The sequence below is a fragment of the Neovison vison genome, chromosome 5 (genome assembly GCF_020171115.1).
Source record: "Neovison vison isolate M4711 chromosome 5, ASM_NN_V1, whole genome shotgun sequence".
Taxonomy (NCBI): Eukaryota; Metazoa; Chordata; class Mammalia; order Carnivora; family Mustelidae; genus Neogale; species Neogale vison.
This window is the reverse complement of record NC_058095.1, coordinates 24,104,081-24,126,928: the sequence shown is the minus strand read 5'-3', so window position 1 is coordinate 24,126,928 and position 22,848 is coordinate 24,104,081. Positions and strand designations below refer to the sequence as shown.

The following is a 22,848-nucleotide window of genomic DNA, read 5'->3' as shown; positions in this document are numbered from 1 at the left end:
TTTTTAATTTTATTTTTTCTTATTCTAATTTTTTTAACTTTTACTCTTTCCTTCTTTTAACATTTTTAAACTAGTTTGTCTTAACAATATCTTTCATAAAAAATGTTCGAACCTTCATTATTATACTCATATTTTATACTTCATTGTATCCAACTTCATTTTTTCTATACAGATAGGGTTTATTCTTCTTTTTAAAAAATTTTTGTACTTACGTTGATTTTTTAAAAATTAATTAATTTATTTTCAGCATAACAGTATTCATTATTTTTGCACCACACCCAGTGCTCCACGCAATCCGTGCCCTCTATAATACCCACCACCTGGTACCCCAACCTCCCAATCCCCCGCCACTTCAAACCCCTCAGATTGTTTTTCAGAGTCCATAGTCTCTCATGGTTCACCTCCCCTTCCAATTTACTCCAACTCCCTTCTCCTCTCTAACTCCCCATGTCCTCCATGCTTTTTGTTATGCTCCACAAATAAGTGAAACCTTATGATAATTGACTCTCTCTGCTTGACTTATTTCACTCAGCATAATCTCTTCGAGTCCCATCCATGTTGCTACAGAAGTTGGGTATTCATCCTTTCTGATGGAGGCATAATACTCCATAGTATATATGGACCACATCTTCCTTATCCATTCGTCTGATTGGCATCTTGAAGGGCATCTTGGTTCTTTCCACAGTTTGGCGACCGTGGCCATTGCTGCTATAAACATTTGGGTACAGATGGCCCTTCTTTTCACGACATCTGTATCTTTGGGGTAAATACCCAGGAGTGCAATGGCAGGGTCATAGGGAAGTTCTAGTTTTAATTTCTTGAGGAATCTCCACACTGTTCTCCAAAGAGGCTGCACCAACTTGCATTCCCACCAACAGTGGAAGAGGGTTCCCCTTTCTCCACATCCCCTCCAACACATGTTGTTTCCTGTCTTGCTAATTTTGGTCATTCTAACTGGTGTTAGGTGATATCTCAATGTGGTTTTAATTTGAATCTCCCTGAGGGGTAGTGATGATGAACATTTTTTCATGTGTCTGATAGCCATTTGTATGTCTTCATTGGAGAAGTGTCTGTTCATATCTTCTGCCCATTTTTTTCCCCAATTTATTTATTTTCAGAAAAACATTATTCATTATTTTTTCACCACACCCAGTGCTCCATGCAAGCTGTGCCCTCTATAATACCCACCACCTGGTACCCCAACCTCCCACCCCCCCGCCACTTCAAACCCCTCAGACTGTTTTTCAGAGTCCATAGTCTCTCATGGTTCACCCCCCTTCCAATTTACCCAAATTCCCTACTACTCTCTAACGCCCCTTGTCCTCCATGTTATTGGTTATGCTCCACAAATGAGTGAAACCATATGATAATTGACTCTCTCTGCTTGACTGATTTCACTCAGCATAATCTCTTCCAGTCCCGTCCATGTTGCTACAAAAGTTGGATATTCGTCCTTTCTGATGGAGGCATAATACTCCATAGTGTATATGGACCACATCTTCCTTATCCATTCATCCGTTGAAGGGCATCTTGGTTCTTTCCATAGTTTGGCGACTGTGGCCATTGCTGCTATAAACATTGGGGTACAGATGGCCCTTCTTTTCACGACATCTGTATCTTTGGGGTAAATACCCAGGAGTGCAATTGCAGGGTCGTAGGGAAGCTCTATTTTTAATTTCTTGAGGAATCTCCACGCTGTTCTCCAAAGAGGCTGCACCAACTTGCATTCCCACCAACAGTGGAAGAGGGTTCCCCTTTCTCCACATCCTCTCCAACACATGTTGTTTCCTGTTTTGTTAATTTTGGCCATTCTAACTGGTGTAAGGTGATATCTCAATGTGGTTTTAATTTGAATCTCCCTGAGGGCTAATGATGATGAGCATTTTTTCATGTGTCTGATAGCCATTTGTATTTCTTGATTGGAGAAGTGTCTGTTCATATCTTCTGCCCATTTTTTGATGTGTTTGTCTGTTTCGTGTGGGTTGAGTTTGAGGAGTTCATTATAGATCCTGGATATCAACCTTTTGTCTGTACTGTCATTTGCAAATATCTTCTCCCATTCCGTGGGTTGCCTCTTTGTTTTTTTGAATGTTTCCTTTGCTGTGCAGAAGCTTTTGATTTTGATGAAGTCCCAGAAGTTTATTTTCGCTTTTGTTTCCTTTGCCTTTGGAGACGTATCTTGAAAGAAGTTGCTGTGGCTGATATCAAAGAGATTACTGCCTATGTTTTCCTCTAAGATTCTGATAGATTCCTGTCTCACGTTGAGGTCTTTTATCCATTTTGAGTTGATCTTTGTGTACGGTGTAAGAGAATGGTCGAGTTTCATTCTTCTACATATGGCTGTCCAGTTTTCCCAGCACCATTTATTGAAGAGACTGTCTTTTTTCCACTGTATATTTTTTCCTGTTTTGTCGAAGATTAATTGACCATAGAGTTGAGGGTCCATATCAGGGCTCTCTACTCTGTTCCACTGGTCTATGTGTCTGTTTTTATGCCAGTACCATGCTGTCTTGGTGATCACAGCTTTGTAATAAAGCTTGAAATCAGGTAAGGTGATGCCGCCAGCTTTATTTTTGTTTTTCAACATTTCCTTAGCGATTCGGGGTCTCTTCTGATTCCATACAAATTTTAGGATTATTTGCTCCAGCTCTTTGAAGAATGCCGGTGGAATTTTGATCGGAATGGCATTAAAAGTATAGATTGCTCTAGGCAGTATAGACATTTTAACAATGTTTATTCTTCCTATCCAAGAGCATGGAATGGTCTTCCATCTTTTTGTGTCTTCTTCAATTTCTATCATGAGTGTTCTATAGTTCCTCAAGTATAGATCCTTTACCTCTTTAGTTAGGTTTATTCCCAGGTATCTTATGGTTCTTGGTGCTATAGTAAATGGAATCGATTCTCTAATTTCCCTTTCTGTATTTTCATTGTTAGTGTATAAGAAAGCCACTGATTTCTGCACATTGACTTTGTATCCTGCCACGCTGCTGAATTGCTGTATGAGTTCTAGTAGTTTGGGGGTGGAGTCTTTTGGGTTTTCCATATAAAGAATCATGTCATCTGCGAAGAGAGAGAGTTTGACTTCTTCATTACCAATTTGGATACCTTTTATTTCTCTCTGTTGTCTGATTGCTGTTGCTAGGACTTCTAATACTATGTTGAACAAGAGTGGTGAAAGTGGGCATCCTTGTCTTGTTCCTGATCTCAATGGGAAGGCTGCAAGCTTTTTCCCATTGAGGATGATATTTGCTGTGGGTCTTTCATAGATAGATTTGATGAGGTTCAGGAATGTTCCCTCTATCCCTATACTTTGAAGCGTTTTAATCAGGAACGGATGTTGGATTTTGTCAAATGCTTTTTCTGCATCAATTGAGAGGACCATGTGGTTCTTCTCTCTTCTCATATTAATTTGTTGTATCACATTGATTGATTTACGAATGTTGAACCATCCTTGTAGCCCAGGGATGAATCCCACCTGATCATGGTGGATAATCTTTTTAATGTGTTGTTGGATCCTGTTGGCTAGGATCTTGTTGAGAATCTTAGCATCCATATTCATCAGTGATATTGGTCTGAAATTCTCCTTTTTGGTATGGTCCTTGCCTGGTTTGGGGATCAGGGTAATGCTGGCTTCATAGAAAGAGTCTGGAAGTTTTCCTTCTGCTTCAATTTTTTGAAACAGCTTCAGGAGAATAGGTGTTATTTCTTCTTGGAAGGTTTGGTAGAATTCCCCAGGGAATCCGTCAGGTACTGGGCTCTTGTTTTTTGGGAGATTTTTGATCACTGCTTCAATCTCGTTATTAGATATCGGTCTATTCAGGTTGTCGATTTCTTCCTGGCTCAATTTTGGTAGTTTATATTTTTCCAGGAATGCATCCATTTCATCTAGATTGCTAAGCTTATTGGCATATAACTGTTCGTAATAACTTCTGATGATTGTTTCTACTTCCTTGGTGTTAGTTGTGATCTCTCCCTTTTCATTCATAATTTTATGAATTTGGGATTTCTCTCTTTTCTTTTGGATTAGTGTAGCCAGTGGCTTATCGATCTTATTGATTCTTTCAAAAAACCAGCTTCTAGTTTCATTGATACGTTCTACTGTATCTCTGGTTTCTCCCTCATTGATCTCAGCTCTAATCTTGATGATTTCCCTTCTTATGTGTGGAGTTGGTTTGATTTGTTGTTGATCCTCCAGTTCTTTAAGGTGTAGAGACAGATGGTGTGTTCTGGATTTTTCAATTTTTTTGAGCAAGGCTTGGATGGCTATGTATTTCCCCCTGAGGACCGCCTTTGCTGTATCCCATAGGTTTTGGACCGAAGTGTCTTCATTCTCATTGGTTTCCATGAATTGTTTCAGTTCTTCTTTGATCTCCTGGTTGATCCAAGCATTCTTAAGCAAGGTGGTCTTTAGCTTCCAGGTGTTTGAGTTCCTTCGGAACTTTTCCTTGTGATTGAGCTCCAGTTTCAAAGCATTGTGATCTGAGAATATGCAGGGAATAATCTCAGTCTTTTGGTATCGGCTGAGTCCTGATTTGTGACCCAGTATGTGGTCTATTCTGGAGAAGGTTCCATGTGCACTTGAGAAGAATGAGTATTCTGCTGTTTTAGGGTGGAATGTTCTGTATATATCTATGAGGTCCATCTGGTCCAATGTGTCATTCAATGCTCTTGTTTCTTTGTTGAGTTTCTGCTTCGATGATCTGTCTAATTCTGAAAGAGGCGTGTTAAGATCACCTACGATTAGTGTATTCATATCAATATGACTCTTTATCTTGATTAACAGTTTTCTTAAGTAATTGGCTGCTCCCATATTGGGAGCATAGATATTTACAATTGTTAGATCATCTTGGTCGATAGTCCCTTTAAGGATTATGTAGTGTCCTTCTGTATCTCTGACTACAGTCTTTAGTTTGAAGTCTAATTTATCTGATATGAGAATCGCTACCCCAGCCTTCTTTTGAGTCCCATTGGCATGAAAGATGCTTCTCCACCCCTTCACTTTCAGTCTGCGTGTATCTTTAGGTTCAAAATGGGTCTCTTGTAGACAGCATATGGATGGGTCCTGTCGTTTTATCCAATCTGCAACCCTGTGCCGTTTTATGGGTGCATTTAGGCCATTCACATTGAGAGTGATTATTGATAGATACGTTTTTATTGACATCGAGTTACCTTTGAAGTCTTTCTTTCTGTAGACTGTCTCTATATTTCTGTTCAATGCTATTCTTGGGATTTTTCCTCTTTTATAGAACCCCCCTTAATATTTCCTGCAGTATCGGCTTGGTGGTTGCATAGTCTTTTAAGCCTTGCCGGTCTTGGAAACTCTTTATCTCTCCATCCATTTTGAATGTCAGTCTTGCTGGATAAAGTATTCTTGGCTGCATGTTCTTCTCATTTAGTGCCCTGAATATATCTTGCCAGCCTCTTCTGGCTTGCCAGGTCTCTGTGGACAGGTCTGACGTTATTCTGATGGGCTTCCCTCTGTAAGTAAGGAGCCTCTTTGCCCTGGCAGCTTTCAAGAGATTATACCTACAATTATAATTTCTCAATTTGACTATCAGGTGTCGTGATGTTTTTTTGGAGTGTATAATCTTGGGTGGAGACCGTTCAGCCTCTAGTACATGAACGCTGGTTTCATTCGCGAGATTCGGAAAGTTTTCATGAAGGACTTGTTCCACGACATCTTCTAGACTTCTTTCTTTCTCCTCCCCTTCAGGAATTCCAATAATTCTGACGTTGGAACGCTTCATGGCATCATTTATTTCCCTAATTCTGCTTTCGTGGGATCTAAGCTGTTTGTTCCAGGCTTCCTCCTGATCCTTTCTCTCTATCTGTTTGTCTTCCAGATCACTAATTCTATCTTCTGTCTCAGTTACCCTAGCTTTGAGAGAGTTTAGATTGGATTGGAACTCATTGAGAGCATTGTGGACCTCCTCCCTGGTAGCTTTAAGCTCCGCCCTAACATTGTGAACATCCTGTCTGGTCGCTTTCAGTTCGGCCCTAATCAATTCTGTTTGGTCATCCATGGCTTTCTCCAACCTAGCTATTGCCTGGATAATTGTTAGCCTGAATTCTCTTTCCGACATATTGTCTATGTTGATAGCCGTTAGCTCTATTGCAGAAGGTCCATCCTCTGTATTTTTCTTCTGTTGGGCATTCCTCCTCCTAGTCATTTTGGTGGGAGAAGACTGAACAGCTGGATGTATCAACTCTGGTGCAGTCAAGGTGCACCCTGGAACACTTCCTGATCTCCGTCTCAGAGAGAAGCCTCAGTCTGGGTGCAGAAGCTGAATAAATTCCCCCTTGGACGCTGGCAGTGCAGATTCCAAGTTGCAGACCCTGGGGGCGCAGGATCTTTTGCTCGTCCCCAAAGCCAAGGCAGTGGCGGCTGTCTGGGAGCTCCTGACCGCCAGAGAGGTTCCAAGCAGCGATCGCACACTGAGATTTTGCCGCCGGCCCGGGCTGGGAGTGCCCGGCTTGCGCGCACCTCTTTTCGGAGGCGGCTGTGGGTCCGGCGCGCATCTGGGGCACTGAGAACGGGGCACTGGTCTGTAAGCCGCAGGCTGGGCTTTTGCGCGCCTCTGTCCGGGGAAGAGTTTCGCGCGCACTCGGCTTAGACTTTGAAACAATGGTGCAGGTCAAGAAGCGCCCCCGGGCCTTAGAAACCCAGGAGAGCTGGAGCGACGTGCGCGCGCATCTCAAACTTTGTGGTAGGGCTAGCGCGTGTTCTGCAGACCGGCGCAGCTCCCATCCCCTCACAGGAGCCGGAACCCCCGCGCTCTGGGGCGCGCTGGCGGCTTAGGGACCAGGAGCCGGTTTCTCCGCCGCACTCTCTCTGCCCCCGCGCCGGGGAGGCCGTCTGCGACCGGGGACTTAAGCCCCTGTCCCTAGCCGCCCTGATTCCCACAATTTGCCCCCGCGATCCTTTGCTCTTTTGGAGTGCTTTCAACCAGTCTCCAAGTTAATGCTGGTCCCCAGACGCAGGGCACTCTCGCTCGTATCGGGGTATTACTTTTGCACTGGTCGCCTCTGGTGGCTCCCTCCCCCTTTTGTTTATCTTCCGATATCAGTCCGCCGTTCCCATTCCGCTTTACCTGCTCACTGGCGTCTTCTGCCCCTGTAGAGATCCAGACGTGTATAATTCTGATCTCAGGCTGATTTCATGGGTGATCAGAGTTCTTTGGTAGGTAATCAGCTCACTTTGGGGTACCAGCTGAAAAGACGCCTCTTCCTAGTACCCCGCCATCTTGTCCCCCCCTCTTCTGCCCATTTTTTGATATGTTTGCCTGTTTCATGTGTGTTGAGTTTGAGGAGTTCATTATAGATCCTGGATATCAACCTTTTGTCTGTAATGTCATTTGCAAATATCTTCTCCCATTCCGTGGGTTGCCTCTTTATTTTGTTGACTGTTTCCTTTGCTGTGCAGAAGCTTTTGATTTTGATGAAGTCCCAAAAGTTTATTTTCGCTTTTGTTTCCTTTGCCTTTGGAGACATATCTTGAAAGAAGTTGCTGTGGCTGATATCGAAGAGATTACTGCCTATGTTCTCCTATAGGATTATGATGGATTCCTGTCTCACGTTGAGGTCTTTTATCCATTTTGAGTTTATCTTTGTGTACAGTGTAAGAGAATGGTCGAGTTTCATTCTTCTACATATAGCTGCCCAGTTTTCCCAGCACCATTTATTGAAGAGACTGTCTTTTTTCCACTGTATATTTTTTCCTGTTTTGTTGAAGATTAATTGACCATAGAGTTGAGGGACCATATCTGGGCTCTCTACTCTGTTCCAATGGTCTATGTGTCTGTTTTTATGCCAGTACCATGCTGTCTCTCCCTTTTCATTCATAATTTTATGAATTTGGGCTTTCTCTCTTTTCTTTTGGATTAGTGTGGCTAGTGGTTTATCGATCTTATTGATTCTTTCAAAAACAGCAGCTTCTAGTTTCATTGATACACTCTACTGTATCTCTGGTTTCTACCTCATTGATCTCAGCTCTAATCTTGATGATTTCCCTTCTTATGTGTGGAGTTGGTTTGATTTGTTGTTGATTCTCCAGTTCTTTAAGGTGTAGAGGCAGCTGCTGTGTTCTGGATTTTTCAATTTTTTTGAGGGAGGCTTGGATGGCTATGTATTTCCCCCTGAGGACCGCCTTTGCTGTATCCCATAGGTTTTGGACCGAAGTGTCTTCATTCTCATTGGTTTCCATGAATTGTTTCAGTTCTTCTTTGATCTCCTGGTTGATCCAAGCATTCTTAAGCAAGGTGGTCTTTAGCTTCCAGGTGTTTGAGTTCCTTCGGAACTTTTCCTTGTGATTGAGCTCCAGTTTCAAAGCATTGTGATCTGAGAATATGCAGGGAATAATCTCAGTCTTTTGGTATCGGCTGAGTCCTGATTTGTGACCCAGTATGTGGTCTATTCTGGAGAAGGTTCCATGTGCACTTGAGAAGAATGAGTATTCTGCTGTTTTAGGGTGGAATGTTCTGTATATATCTATGAGGTCCATCTGGTCCAATGTGTCATTCAATGCTCTTGTTTCTTTGTTGAGTTTCTGCTTCGATGATCTGTCTATTTCTGAGAGAGGCGTGTTAAGATCTCCTACAATTAGTGTATTCATATCAATATGACTCTTTATCTTGATTAACAGTTTTCTTAAGTAATTGGCTGCTCCCATATTGGGAGCATAGATATTTACAATTGTTAGATCATCTTGGTGGATAGTTCCTTTAAGGATTATGTAGTGTCCTTCTGTATCTCTGACTACAGTCTTTAGTTTAAAATCTATTTATCTGATATGAGAATCGCTACCCAAGCCTTTTTGAGGCCCAGTGGTATGAAAGATGCTTCTCCATCCCTTCACTTTCAGTCTGGGTGTATCTTTAGGTTCAAAATGGGTCTCTTGTAGACAACATATGGATGGATCCTGTCGCTTTATCCAATCTGCAACCCTGTGCCATTTTATGGGCGCATTTAGGCCATTCACATTAAGAGTGATTATTGATAGATAAGTTTTTATTGACATCGAGTTACCTTTGAAGTCTTTCTTTCTGTAGATTGTCTCTATATTTCTGTGCAATGCTATTCTTAGGATTTTTCCTCTTTTACAGAACACCCCTTAATATTTCCTGCAGTGTCGGCTCAGTCGTTGCAGTCTTTTAAGCCTTGCCGGTCTTGGACACTCTTTATCTCTCCATCCATTTTGAATGTCAGTCTTGCTGGATAAAGTTTTCTCAGCTGCATGTTCTTCTCATTTAGTACCCTGAATATATCTTGCCAGCCTTTTCTGTCTTGCCAGGTCTCTGTGGACAGGTCTGACGTTACTCTGATGGGCTTACCTCTGTAAGTAAGGAGCCTCTTTGCCTTAGTGGCTTTCAAGAGATTATACCTACAATTATAATTCCTCAATTTGACTATCAGGTGTCGTGATTTTTTTTTTGGAATGTATAATCTTGGGTGGATACCTTTCAGCCTCTAGTACATGAATGCTGGTTCCATTCGTGAGATTGGGAAAATTTTCATGAAAGACTTGTTCCACTATATCTTCTAGACTTCTTTCTTTCTCCTCCCCTTCCGGGATTCCAAAAATTCTGACGTTGGAACGCTTCATGGCATTATTTATTTCCCTGATTCTGTTTTTGTGGTTTCTAAGCTATTTGTTCCAGGTTTCCTCCTGGTCCTTTCTCTCTATCTGCTTGTCCTCCAGATCACTAATTCTATCTTCTGTCTCAGTTACCCTAGCTTTGAGAGAGTTTAGATTAGATTGGAACTCATTGAGATCATTGTGAACCTCCTCCCTGATAGCTTTAAGCTCCGCCCTAACATTGTGAACGTCATCTCTCATCTCTTTCAGCTCGGCCCTAATCAATTCCATTTGGTCATCCATGGCTTTCTCCAACCTAGCTACTGCCTGGATAATTTTTAGCCTGAATTCTCTTTCCGACATATTGTCTATGTTGATAGCCATTAGCTCTGTTGCAGAAGGTCCGTCCTCTGTATTTTTCTTCTGTTGGGCATTCCTTCTCCTAGTCATTTTGGTGGGAGATGACTGAACAGATGTAGCTGGATGTATCAACCGTGGTGTAGTCAAGGTGCACCCTGGAACACTTCGGAGCAATCAGGATTCCCCACCCAAACGAGAGACAAAAGAAAAGAAAAAGAAGAAAAAAAAAAGAAAAGAAAAAAAAAGAGAGAGGGAGAGAGAGACAGGAAAGAAAGGGAAGATGAAAGAGAAGGTTCAGCCCAAATGGGCCCCAAGGTAAGATTTATGAAGTAGACAAACAAAAACAGACAAACAAAAAGACTGATACAAGTATTTAACAAGAGAAAAAATATATATGCAAATAAAGGAAGAACCTCGTCAAAAAGAACCCCAAGTGTAAGATTTATATGCTATCAGGACAAACACAAAAACACAGAAACACTGGTGGAAGAAAAAGATGGGAGAGTGGTTATAAATTCTCAGTGTGTGCGAGGAAGGTTGTTTTGATTCTTCCTGGATGTATCTTGATATCTTTGTTAAAGGACTCAACTTTCCTAAGATAAAGGGGGATTAAAAATTGGTTTACCTATAGGGGTAGCATTGATTGGGGAAAGGGGATTACTTTGAAGTTTAACTCTACTTCAAACCCCTCAGATTGTTTTTCAGAGTCCATAGTCTCTCATGGTTCACCTCCCCTATGAATATTAGAAGATAAAAATAAAAAGGATAAAACTAGACTAAACTAAACTAAAATTTAAAAAAAAGGAATTCAAAAAATAGAAATGCAAAAGAAAAACATAGGTGTATGTATCAAAAAGTTCATGTTAGAAGGTTATTATGGAATTTGATGTACTGTACAGCTCGCTGTGATGGTAAATAGGTTAAAAAAATTACCTATGTATTAAAAAAAAAAGAACCAGAATAGTGGGAACAAGTGAAAAATAAAAGTTTTCCTAAGAAGTAATGGTTGTTCTCTTGTAGTCCTTTTTTTTTTTCTCTTTTTTTTCTTTCTTGGTTTGTTTTTTGGGGGAGGGGCCTGCCACATGGGTTTTCAGTCAATGATGTACCCTGAGTTAAGTCCTCCCACCCCCCCTCAAGGGGGTGCGCTCTGAGGAAACTGGTTTTTTTCAGGCTTTTGTTCTCTGGCGGTTTTTATGTTTGTTCACTTTTTTTTTTTTCTCTCACTTTGACGGCTTTTGATAGTTTTTGTAGTTTTAGAGGAAAACAAACCGCACCCTTATCTCCCTCTCAGAGAGAAGCCTCAGTCTGGTTGCAGAGCTTAAATAAGTTCCCCCTTGGCCGCTGGCAGAGCAGGTTCCAAGTCGCGGTCCCTGGGGACGCAGGATCTTTTGCTTGTACCCAAAGCCAAGGCAGTGGCGGCTGTCTGGGCAGCTCCAGAGACCGCCAGAGAGGTTCCAAGCAGCGATTGCACACTGAGATTTTCCCGCTGGCCCGGGCTGAGAGTGCCTGGTCTTTCTGGGTCTAAGAGCGCCTGGCTTGCGCACACCAATTTCAGGGGAGACTGTGGGTTGCACGCGGGTCTCAGGCTCTGAGAACAGGGCGCAGGTCCGAAAGCACCAGGCTGGGCCTTCCACGCTCCTCTCTGGGGGGAGTTTGGTCTGAAACAATGGCGCATATCAAAGGGCGCCGGCTGGGCCTTTGTACCTCTCTCAAGCGAGTATCTCAGGCTCTATAGCAGGGCTCGAGCATTCTGCCACCCAGCGTGGCTCCCATCCCCTCACAGGAAATGGACCCCATGCGTTCTCGGTCGCTTAGGGACCAAGAGCTGGTTTCTCTGCCGCACTCTCTCTGCCTCAGCGCCAGGGGAGGCTGTCCTGGGATCGGGGACTTAAGCCCCTGTTCCTAGCTGCCCCAATTCCCACAATTTCCCCCCATGATCCTTTGCTCTTTTGGAGTGCTTTCAACCAGTCTCCCAGTTAATGCTGGTCGCCAAACGCAGGGCACTCTCGCTTGTATTGGGGAATTACTTTCCAACCGGTTGCTCTGGTGGCTCCCTCCCCCTTTTGTTTATATTCTGATATCGCTGTTCCCACTCCGCTTTACCTGCCCACTGGCGTCTTCTGCCCCTGTAGAGATCCAGACATGTATAATTCTGATCTCAGGCTGATTTCATGGGTGATCGGAGTTCTTTGGTAGGTAATCAGCTCACTTTGGAGTACAGGCTGAAAAGGCACCTCCTTTTACTTCCCTGCCATCTTGTCCCCCCTCCTTGCGTTTTTTTCTTCTAAAAAATTCTGGGATACAACTCCTTCTAATAGATCAAAATATACCCTAAATCTAGCACAAGACTTTGTTCTAGTCTCCAGCCTGAACAAATTCTCTCCACTTTCTTTTTCTTTCTTTTCCCAACCAACTTATCTTATCAACTCCTTTTTTAGATTAAAAAAAAAATTTCACCTTTACAGTCATATTCCATCCCTTCATTTTGCTTACCCTTATTTATATATATATTTATATATGTTTTATATATAAGTATATAAAATTAATATATAAATATATAAAATAATTTATATATTTTTTATATAAAATATATATAAAAGTTTTTATCTATTTAAAATTTTGGGAGGTAATTTCTTCTAAGAGACCAAAATACTCCCAAAATTAAGTCGGTGGCTCTGTTCTATTCACCAGTCTAATATATATTTTTTCTTATTTATTTATTTATCTATTTATTATTTACTTACTGAACTTTTTTTACTCCCTTTCTTCCCCCCATGATTTGGGGTCTCTTCTGATTTGGTTAACACACATTTTTCTGGGGCATTTGCCACCCTTTTCGTATTTTATTCTCTCCTTCATATATTCTTATCTGGATAAAATGACAAGGCAGAAAAACTCACCACAAAAATAAAAAAGAGCAAGAGGCAGTACCAAAGACTAGAGTTCTTGGTAATATGTCAGATCTAGAGTTCAGAATGATGATTCTCAAGGTGCTAGCTGGGTTTGAAAAAGGCATGGAAGATATTAGAGAAAAACTGTCTGGAGAAAAAAAATCCCTTTATGGAGAAATAAAAGAACTAAAATCTAAACAAGCTGAAATTAAAAAAGCTATTAATGAGGTGCAATAAAAATGGAGGCTCCATCGACCTCAGCCGCAGCAACATCTTCCTAGGAACATCGCCAAAGGCAAGGGAAGCAAAGGCAAAAATGAACTATTGGGATTTCATCAAGATCAAAAGCTTTTGCACAGCAAAGGAAACAGTTAACAAAACCAAAAGACAACTGACAGAATGGGAGAAGATATTTGCAAACAACATAGCAGATAAAGGACTAGTGTCCAAAATCTATAAAGAACTTAACAAACTCAACACCCAAAGAACAAATAATCCAATCAAGAAATGGGCAGAGGACATGAACAGACGTTTCTGCAAAGAAGACATCCAGATGGCCAACAGACACATGAAAAAGTGCTCCATATCACTCGGCATCAGGGAAATACAAATCAAAACCACAATGAGATATCACCTCACACCAGTCAGAATGGTTAAAATCAACAAGTCAGGAAATGACAGATGCTGGCGAGGATGCGGAGAAAGGGGAACCCTCCTACACTGTTGGTGGGAATGCAAGCTGGTGCAACCACTCTGGAAAACAGCATGGAGGTTCCTCAAAATGTTGAAAATAGAACTGCCCTATGACCCAGCAATTGCACTACTGGGTATTTACCCTAAAGATACAAACGTAGTGATCCAAAGGGGCACGTGCACCCGAATGTTTATAGCAGCAATGTCCACAATAGCCAAACTATGGAAAGAACCTAGCTGTCCATCAACAGATGAATGGATCAAGAAGATGTGGTATATATACACAGTGGAATACTATGCAGCCATCAAAAGAAATGAAATCTTGCCATTTGCGACAACATGGATGGGACTAGAGCATATCATGCTTAGCGAAATAAGTCAAGCAGAGAAAGACAACTCTCATATGATCTCCCTGATATGAGGAAGTGGTGATGCAACATGGGGGCTTAAGTGGGTAGGAGAAGAATCCATGAAACAAGATGGGATAGGGAGGGAGACAAACCATAAGTGACTCTTAATCTCACGAAACAAACTGTGGGTTGCTGGGGGGAGGGGGGTTGGGAGAAGGGGGGTAGGGTTATGGACATTGGGGAGGGTATGTGCTTTTGGGTAAATTGGAAGGGAAGGTGAACCATGAGAGACTATGGACTCTGAAAAACAATCTGAGGGGTTTGAAGTGGCGGGGGAGTGGGAGGTTGGGGTACCAGGTGGTGGGTATTATAGAGGGCACGGCTTGCATGGAGTACTGGGTGTGGTGAAAAAATAATGAATACTGTTTTTCTGAAAATAAATAAATTGGAAAAAAAATGGAGGCTCTTCCTGCTAAGATGAATGAGGCAGAAGAAAGAATTAGTGATGTAGAAGACCAAATGATGGAGAATAAAGAAGCTGAGCAAAAGAGAGACAAACAACTACTGGACCACGAGGGGAGAATTCAAAAGATAAGTGATACCAGAAGACGAAACGACATTAGAATAATTGGGATTCCAGAAGAAGAAGAAAGAGAGAGGGGAGCAGAAGGTATATTGGAGCAAATTATTGTAGAGAATTTCCCTAATAGGGCAAAGGGAACAAGCATCAAAATTCAGGAGGCCCAGAGAACCCCCCCTCAAAATCAGTAAGAATAGGTCCACACCCCACCATCTAATAGTAAAACTTACACATGCAATGTTAAAAATATTAGATTGACAGCAGACTTATCCACAGAGAACTGGAAAGCCAGAAAGAACTGGCATGATATAGTCAGAGTACTAAATGAGAAAAATATGATGCCAAGAATACTATATCCATCTAGGCTATCATTGAAAATAGAAGGAGAGATAAAAAGTTCCAGGGCAAACAAAAACTAAAAGTATTTGTAAACACCAAACCAGCTCTACAGGAAATATTGAAAGGGGTCCTCTAAGCAAAGAGAGATCCTAAAAGTAGGAGATTAGAAAGGAACAGAGACAATATACAGTAACAGTCACCTTACAGGCAATACAATGGCACTAAATTCATATCTCTCAATAGTTACCTTGAATGTAAATGGGCTAAATGCTCCAATCAAAAGACACAGGGCTTCAGAATGTATTAAAAAAAACCCTATCAATATGCCATCTATAAGAAACTCATTTTAGACCTAAAGATGTCTCCAGATGTAAAGTGAGGGGGCGGAAAACAATTTTCCATGCCAATGGACATCAGAAGAAAGCTGTAGTGGCAATCCTTATATCAGATAAAGTAGATTTTAAGCCAAAGACTTATAAGAGATGAGGAAGGACAATATATCATACTCAAAAGTTCTGTCCAACAAGAAGATCTAACAATTTTAAATATCTATTCCCCTAACCTGGGAGCAGCCAACTATATAAACTAATTAATAACAAAATCAAAGAAACACATTAACCCTAATACAATAATAATAGGGGACTTTAACACTCCCCTCACTGAAATGGACAGATCATCCAAGCAAAAGATCAACAAGGAAATAAAGGCCTAAATAACACACTGGACCAGATGGACATCACAGATATATTCAGAACATTCTATCACAAAGAAACAGAATACACGGTCTTCACTAGTGAATATGGAACATTGTCCAGAATAAATCACATTCAGGGTCACAAATCAGGTCTCAATCAGTACCAAAAGATTGGGATCATTCCCTGTATATTTTCAGACCAGAATGCTCTGAAGCTAGAACTCAATCACAAGAGGAAGTTTTGAAAGAACCCAAATACATGGAGGCTAAAGAGCATCCTTCTAAAGAATGAATGGGTCAACCAGGAAATAAAGAATTGAAAAAATCCATGGAAACAAATGATAATGAAAACACAATGTTTCAAAATCTGTGGGACACAGCAAAGGCAGTCCTGAGAGGAAAATATATAGTGATACAAGACTTTCTCAAGAAACAAGAAAGGTCTCAAAAACACAACCTAACCCTACACCTAAAGGAGCCGGAGAAAGAAAAACAAAGAAGGCCTAAACCCAGCAGGAGAAGAGAAATAATAAAGATCAGAGCAGAAATCAATGAGGTAGAAACAAACAAACAAACGCCAACAACAACAACAACACCAAAAAACCACAATAGAACAAATCAACAAAACTAGGAGCTGTTTCTTTGAAAGAATTAACAAGATTGATAACCCCCTGGCCAAACTTATCAAAAAGAAAAGAGAAAGGAGCCAAATTAATAAAATCATGAATGAAAAAGGAGAGATCACAACCAACACCAAAAAAAAAAAAAATACAAACAATTATAAGAACATATTATGAACAACTATACACCAGCAAATTTGACAATCTGGAAGAAATGGATGCATTCCTAGAGACATATAAACTACCAAAAGTGAACTGGTAAGAAACAGAAAACCTGAACAGACCCATAACCAGTAAGGAGATTGAAGCAGTCACCAAATATCTCCCAAGAAACAAGAGCCCAGGGCCAGATGGCTTCCCAGGGGAATTCTACCAAATGTTAAAGAATAATTAATTCCTATTCTTCTGAGACTGTTCCAAAAAATTGAAATGGAAGGAAAACTTCTGAATTTGTTCTATGAGGCCAGAATTACCTTGATCCCCAAACCAAAGATCCCATAAAAAAAGAGAATTACAGACCAATATCCTTGATGAACACAGATGGGAAAATTCTCACCAAAATACTAACCAATAGGATCATTAAAACATTAAAAGGATTATTCTCCACAACCAAGTGGGATTTATTCCAGGGCTGCAAGTTTGGTTTATCATCTGAAAATCAATCAATGTGATACAATATATTATTAAAAGAAAGAACAAGAACCATATGATACTCTCAATAGATGCTGAAAAAGCATTTGACAAAGTACAGCATCCTTTCTTGATCAAAACTCTTCAAAGTGTAGGGATAGAGGGTACATACCTCAATATCATCAAAGCCATCCATGAAAAATCCACAGAAAATATCATGCTCAATGGAGAAAAACTGAGAGCTTTGCCCCTAAGGTCAGGAAAATGGCAGGGATGGCCATTATCACCACTGCTATTCAACATAGTAGAAGAAGGCCTAGCCTCAGCAATCAGACAACAAAAAGAAATTAAAGGCATCTGAATCAGCAAAGAAGAAGTCAAACTATCACTCTTTGCAGATGATATGATACTTCCTGTAGAAAACCCAAAAGACTCCACTCCAAATCTGCTAGAACTTGTACAGGAATTCAGTAAAGTGTCAGGATATGAAATCAGTGCACAGAAATCAGTTGCATTTCTATTCACCAACAACAAGACAGAAGAAATAGAAATTAAAGAGTCAATCCCATTTACAATTGCACCCAAAACCATAAGATGCCTAGGAATAAACCTAACCAAAGAGGCAAAGAATCTGTACTCAGAAAACTATAAAGTACTCATGAAAGAAATTGAGGAAGACACAAAGAAATGGAAAAATGTTCCATGCTCCTGGATTGGAAGAACAAATATTGTGAAAATGTCTATGCTACGTAAAGCAATCTACACATTTAATGCAATCCCTATCAAAATCCCATGCATTTCTTCAAAGCAATGGAACAAATAATCCTAAAATTTATATGGAACCAGAAAAGGCCTCGAATAGCCAGATGAATTTTGAGGAAGAAACCTAAAGTTGGTGGCATTGCAACCAACAACTTCAAGCTCTGTTACAAAGCTGTCATCCTCAAGACAGAATGGTACTGGCACAAAAACAGATACATAGATCAATGGAACAGAATAGAGAGCCCAGAAATGGACCCTCAACTCTATGGTCAAGTAATTTTCGACAAAACAGGAAAGAATATCCAATGGAAAAAACACAGTCTCTTCAACAAATGGTGTTGGGAAAATTGGACAGCCAAATGCAGGAAAATTTCCTTACACTACACATTTCCTTACACTACACATTAAAATAGACTCAAAAGGGATGAAGGACCTCAATGTGAGAAAGGAATTCATCAAAATCCTCGAGAAGAACACAGGCAGCAACCATTTTGACCATAGCTGCAGCAAATTTTTCCTAGAAACATTGCCAAAAGCAAGGGGAGCAAGGGAAAAAAGAACTATTGGGACTTCATCAAGATCAAAAGCTTTTGCACAGCAAAGGAAACAGTTAACAAAATCAAAAAACAACTGACAAAATGGGAGAAGATATTTGCAAACAACATAGCAGATAAAGGGCTAGTATCCAAAATCTATAAAGAACTTATCAAACTCAACACCCGAAGAACAAATAATCTGATCAAGAAATGGATAGAAGACACGAACAGACACGAACAGACATTTCTGCGAAGAAGACATTCAGATGGCCAACAGATACATGAAAGTGTTCCACATCACTTGGATCAGGGAAATACAAATCAAAATCACAATGAGATACCACCTCACACCAGTCAGGATAGCTAAAATTAACAAGTCAGGAAATGACAGATCCTGTCAAGGATGTGGAGAAAGGGGAGCCCTCCTACACTGTTAGTGGGAATGCAAGCTGGTGCAACCATTCTGGAAAAGAATATGGAAGTTCCTCAAAAAGTTGAAAATAGAGCTACACTATGACCCAGCAATTACACTACTGGGTATTTACCCTAAAGATACAAATGTAGTGATCTGAAGGGGCATGTGCACCCGAATGATTATAGCAGCATAGTCCACAATAGCCAAACTATGGAAAGAACCTAGATGTCCATCAACAGATGAATGGATAAAGAAGAGATGGTATATATATATCAAAAGAAATCAAAAGAAATGAAATCTTGCCATTTGCAATGACATAGATATAACTAGAGAGTATTATGCTCAGTGAAATACATCAATCAGAGAAAGACAATTATTATATGATCTCCCTGACATGAGGAAGTTGAGAGGCAACATGGCAGGTTTGGGGGATAGGAAAGGAATAAATGAAACAAGATAGGATCAGGAGGGAGACAAAGCATAAGAGACTTAATTTCACAAAACAAACTGAGGGTTGTCAGGGGGAGGGTGCTAGGGAGAGGGTGGTTGGGTTATGGACATTGGGGAAGGTATGTGCTAAGATGAGTGCTGTGAAGTGTGTAAACCTGGCGATTCACAGACCTGTACTCCTGGGGCTAATAATACATTATATGTTAATAAAATAATAAAAAAAATTTTTTAAAGATAAAAATTAATATCAGGGAAAATAAATGAAAATGAGTGGAAATAAAAATACAATATATCAAAACCCATGGGATTCTGCAAAAGCATTTGTAGAGATAAGTTTATAGCAATAATATGTTAAAAGAAAATAAAAATGTCAATTAAACAGCTTAATTTTATACCTCATGGAACAAAAAAGAAGAATACACTAAGCCTATAGCTAGCAGAAGGAAGGAAGCAAAGAAGATCAGAGCAGAAATAAATGAAATAGAGACCAAGAAAATAATAGAAGACCAGTGAAAGAAGGGTTGGTTTTATGAATAGATGAGCAATAAACCTGGAGAAAAAAGGAAAAAGAAACACGTGAAAATAGTTTTGATAATATATTTATTTAATCCAATATGTCCAAATTATTGTCATTTCAACATGCAATCAATATTTTAAAATAGTATTGATATTTTATCATCATCAAAATTGAGTGTAATTTACATTCACAACACATTTCAATTTACTCAGCACATTTCAAGGGTTCTACAGCCACATATAGCTAAAGGTTAAAAATTTGCAATAGCTGTAGATTCAGAATATGACACTGACTGCACAGTGGTAAAAGCCTAAAAATTTAGGCTTTTAATGACTCATGGGAAGTTACCAATTGCCTAATTATATGTGGCCCAGCAGAAGGACATTGGCAAGCTGTCCTGTTAAAAAGATCTTCATATCAGGATCAGCACTGTAGTAATCACAGTGGGAATTTGAGGAATGCATTAAAGTAGGATGAGTTGAAAACCCATCAGAACTCACTTCCAAGTTCGGAAGGATATTGGAATGGGCAAGTAGATATCCTGAAGCACTCACTTGAGGTGGCCACCTGGGTCTATGAAATGAGTAGACCTAGAGTCCTGCAATAATGTAGAGGTGGCCTGAATCTAGGCATATTTTTCTTACACTTTGTAAGGCACAAAATGCCAATAAGAACTGTTCTGTCTGTTAGCAAAAGAGATAGAGACTACAGATGGCTCCACAGCATCTATTCTGTGGGGAAGGCCCTGACTTCAGCTGACAAGTGAGACTGATGTCGGTAGCCCTAGGAGCCAACACTTGGGACTAATAGGAGTAGACACTTACTCTGGACTAGGCTTTCCTCACCTGGTGGTAGATGCAGAAACTCAAAGTGTGTAAAAGAACCAGAAGAGAAGCTATTGCACCATTTTGTGTGGCTGTCCATCATTTCTTCATAGCAAGTCACACATTTTATAGCCCATAATGTCCAGCAGTAAGCAGACAGATATCCTCTTTAGAGTAGTAGCTTGATAGAAAATTGGAACTGGCAATTAAAACATTGGTGGTCTGAAATGGGTGGAGATGATGTATGAAGGGCTGGCTTCCCAAGGGTGTGCTCACACACAACATGAACACGAGAAGGGCTAATGGTGTGTCCCAACTGTTTTTTCTGGTGGATCTGGGGAACAGGGGATGAGGAAGGATGTTCTAGATCTGTACTTATGTAACATTGCCTTATCTGAATAAAGTGGACGGATAGGGAGGGACTAGTTAGACAGGCATTGCTGCCTACAAGTGAATGAGACTAAACTTAATGCCCCTTCCAAAGATGAAAGTGTTAGGGCAAAGAAGGAGAGAAGGTGGAATAGATGAGGTTAAGAGAATGAATAAATGAATTACATAATGAGGGAATTCAATATTACATAAAAACCTAGAAAGAGAGAATCCTTGGGGTGCCTGGGTGGCTCAGAGGGTTAAGCCGCTGCCTGCGGCTCAGGTCATGATCTCGGGGTCCTGGGATCGAGCCCCGCATCGGGCTCTCTGCTCAGCAGGGAGCCTGCTTCCTCCTCTCTCACTCTCTCTGCCTGCCTCTCTGCCTACTTGTGATTTCTCTCTGTCAAATAAATAAATAAATAAAATCTTTTTTAAAAAAAGAAAGAATCCTAACAAAAAGTGATATTCAAAGATAATATTGACTCTTACTCAATTATACCTGATGTCTGAAAGGGTGAAGCTACATATTGCTGACACCACTTCTACTCTGGAACCTGAAAAAATCAAAGGGAAGTCTGCAGACTTGAGTGGCATCGGCCTGGGAGAAAAAGGTGGCTTCTTGGAGGGGGAGGATATTGGGGCTGGATTCTAAGTTCATCCTAATTGGTGACTCCAATTAACTCTTCAATGATCTCACACTGTTTAGGAAGAGAGTCTTGCTGAAGAGTTTCCCCAGGGCAGCTTTCATGTCTCGGTTTCTCAGACTATAAATGAAAGGATTTAACATTGGGGTCACTGCGATATACATCACAGTTATCACTGCATCCTTTAAGCTGTAACTAGACAGAGGGCGGAAATACATGCCCATGACTGTCCCATAATACAGAGAGACAACTGTGAGGTGAGAACCACAGGTAGAGAAGGCTTTGAGCACACCCTTGGTGGATGGAACCCGTAAGACTGTGGAAAAGACCTGGACATAGGAGATGATGATGCATAGTAATGGCACGGAGAAAACACCAACCCCTAGGTACATCATCTTCACATTAAAGTAGGTGTCAGAACACGATAGCTTGAGTAAAGAGGTAATGTCACAATAAAAGTTGGTTACTTCCTTGCTGCCACAGAAGGACAGACGAGCTGTGAGCAGAGTGTGGGAGAGGGCATTGGTATTTCCAACCACCCAAGACCCAACAACTAGGAAGACACATGTCCGTGGGCTCATAATTGTTGTGTAATGAAGTGGGCGGCTGATGGCCACAGCACGATCATATGCCATCACAGCCAGGATGTAGCTATCTGTGTTAGCCATGCCAATCATGAAACACATCTGTGTTAGGCATCCCCTAAAGGAGATGGCCTTGCTGCCTAAGACATGGTTGGCTAGCATTTTAGGGATGGTTACAGAGGAGAAGAGGATGTCAACAAAGGAGAGATTGGCAAGGAAAAAATACATGGGGTTGTGAAGGCGAATGTCAGACTGAATGGCCAAGATGATGAGCAGATTCCCAATCAGTGTGATGGGGTAAATGAACAGGAAGAGGATGAAGAAGAAGTCTTCCTGTTGCTGCTGACCACTGACTCCCAGGAGAATGAAACCAAGGGTAAAGGACTCGTTGTCTCCTCTCATCCTCTCATGGATCCTTCAGCAGAAAGAGGAGAGGAATCCAGAATTATTAGTAAAGTTACTGTGTGTAATGGTCTTCCTAAATCACCTCTTTTGACCCCTGTGATTTTTGTGTCTATACTTAGGTGTGCTAAATCCAATAAATTGTTGGGGGGATTCCCTGTTTGTCAGTGTACCTAATTTCCATGTGCTAGAAATTTTGTTAAGCTTTGCAGAAAAATTATAAACATGTGAAAAACAGTTTATTCATCCATTTAGTCATATATGATATAGTCTCTGGTCTGTAGCACCTTACAACTTAATGGAGATTGCAGAATCACATACTAGTTTTATTACATATGGAAATAAAAGAACAATGTTTTGGAGTCTTTGAAAAAATCTCTCCAGTGGAAGGAGTGGTTAGTACAAAAACACTGTGAACAATCAGAAATTCTTCCACCAACTAGACTGAGAATGAACCCAGAGCTAGGAGGTAACTGGTGTCTGTCTGAACTGGCATGGAAGATTGTAAATTTTAATACTACTGGGCTTAGGTCGTAGCAAAGGAAGAATTGGGTGTTTACTCTCCAATTTTGAAAGTAGACATTTATCACTTCCTTCAATAGGTTTCATCTTTA

General features: G+C 40.7%; 1 protein-coding gene across 1 annotated transcript; it reads right to left on the bottom strand.

Annotated features, from left to right (window-relative positions):
* Positions 1 to 21,280: 21,280 nt before the first annotated feature.
* Positions 21,281 to 22,234, bottom strand: LOC122907336 (olfactory receptor 1A1-like). Its single transcript, XM_044250236.1, has one exon. The coding sequence runs from the start codon at positions 22,232 to 22,234 to the stop codon at positions 21,281 to 21,283; it is 954 nt and encodes a 317-aa protein (XP_044106171.1).
* Positions 22,235 to 22,848: the final 614 nt, after the last annotated feature.

Coding starts and splice junctions, on each gene's coding strand:
- LOC122907336 (XM_044250236.1), bottom strand. CDS start 22,234: ATGAGAGGAGACAACGAGTCCTTTACCCTTGGTTTCATTCTCCTGGGA.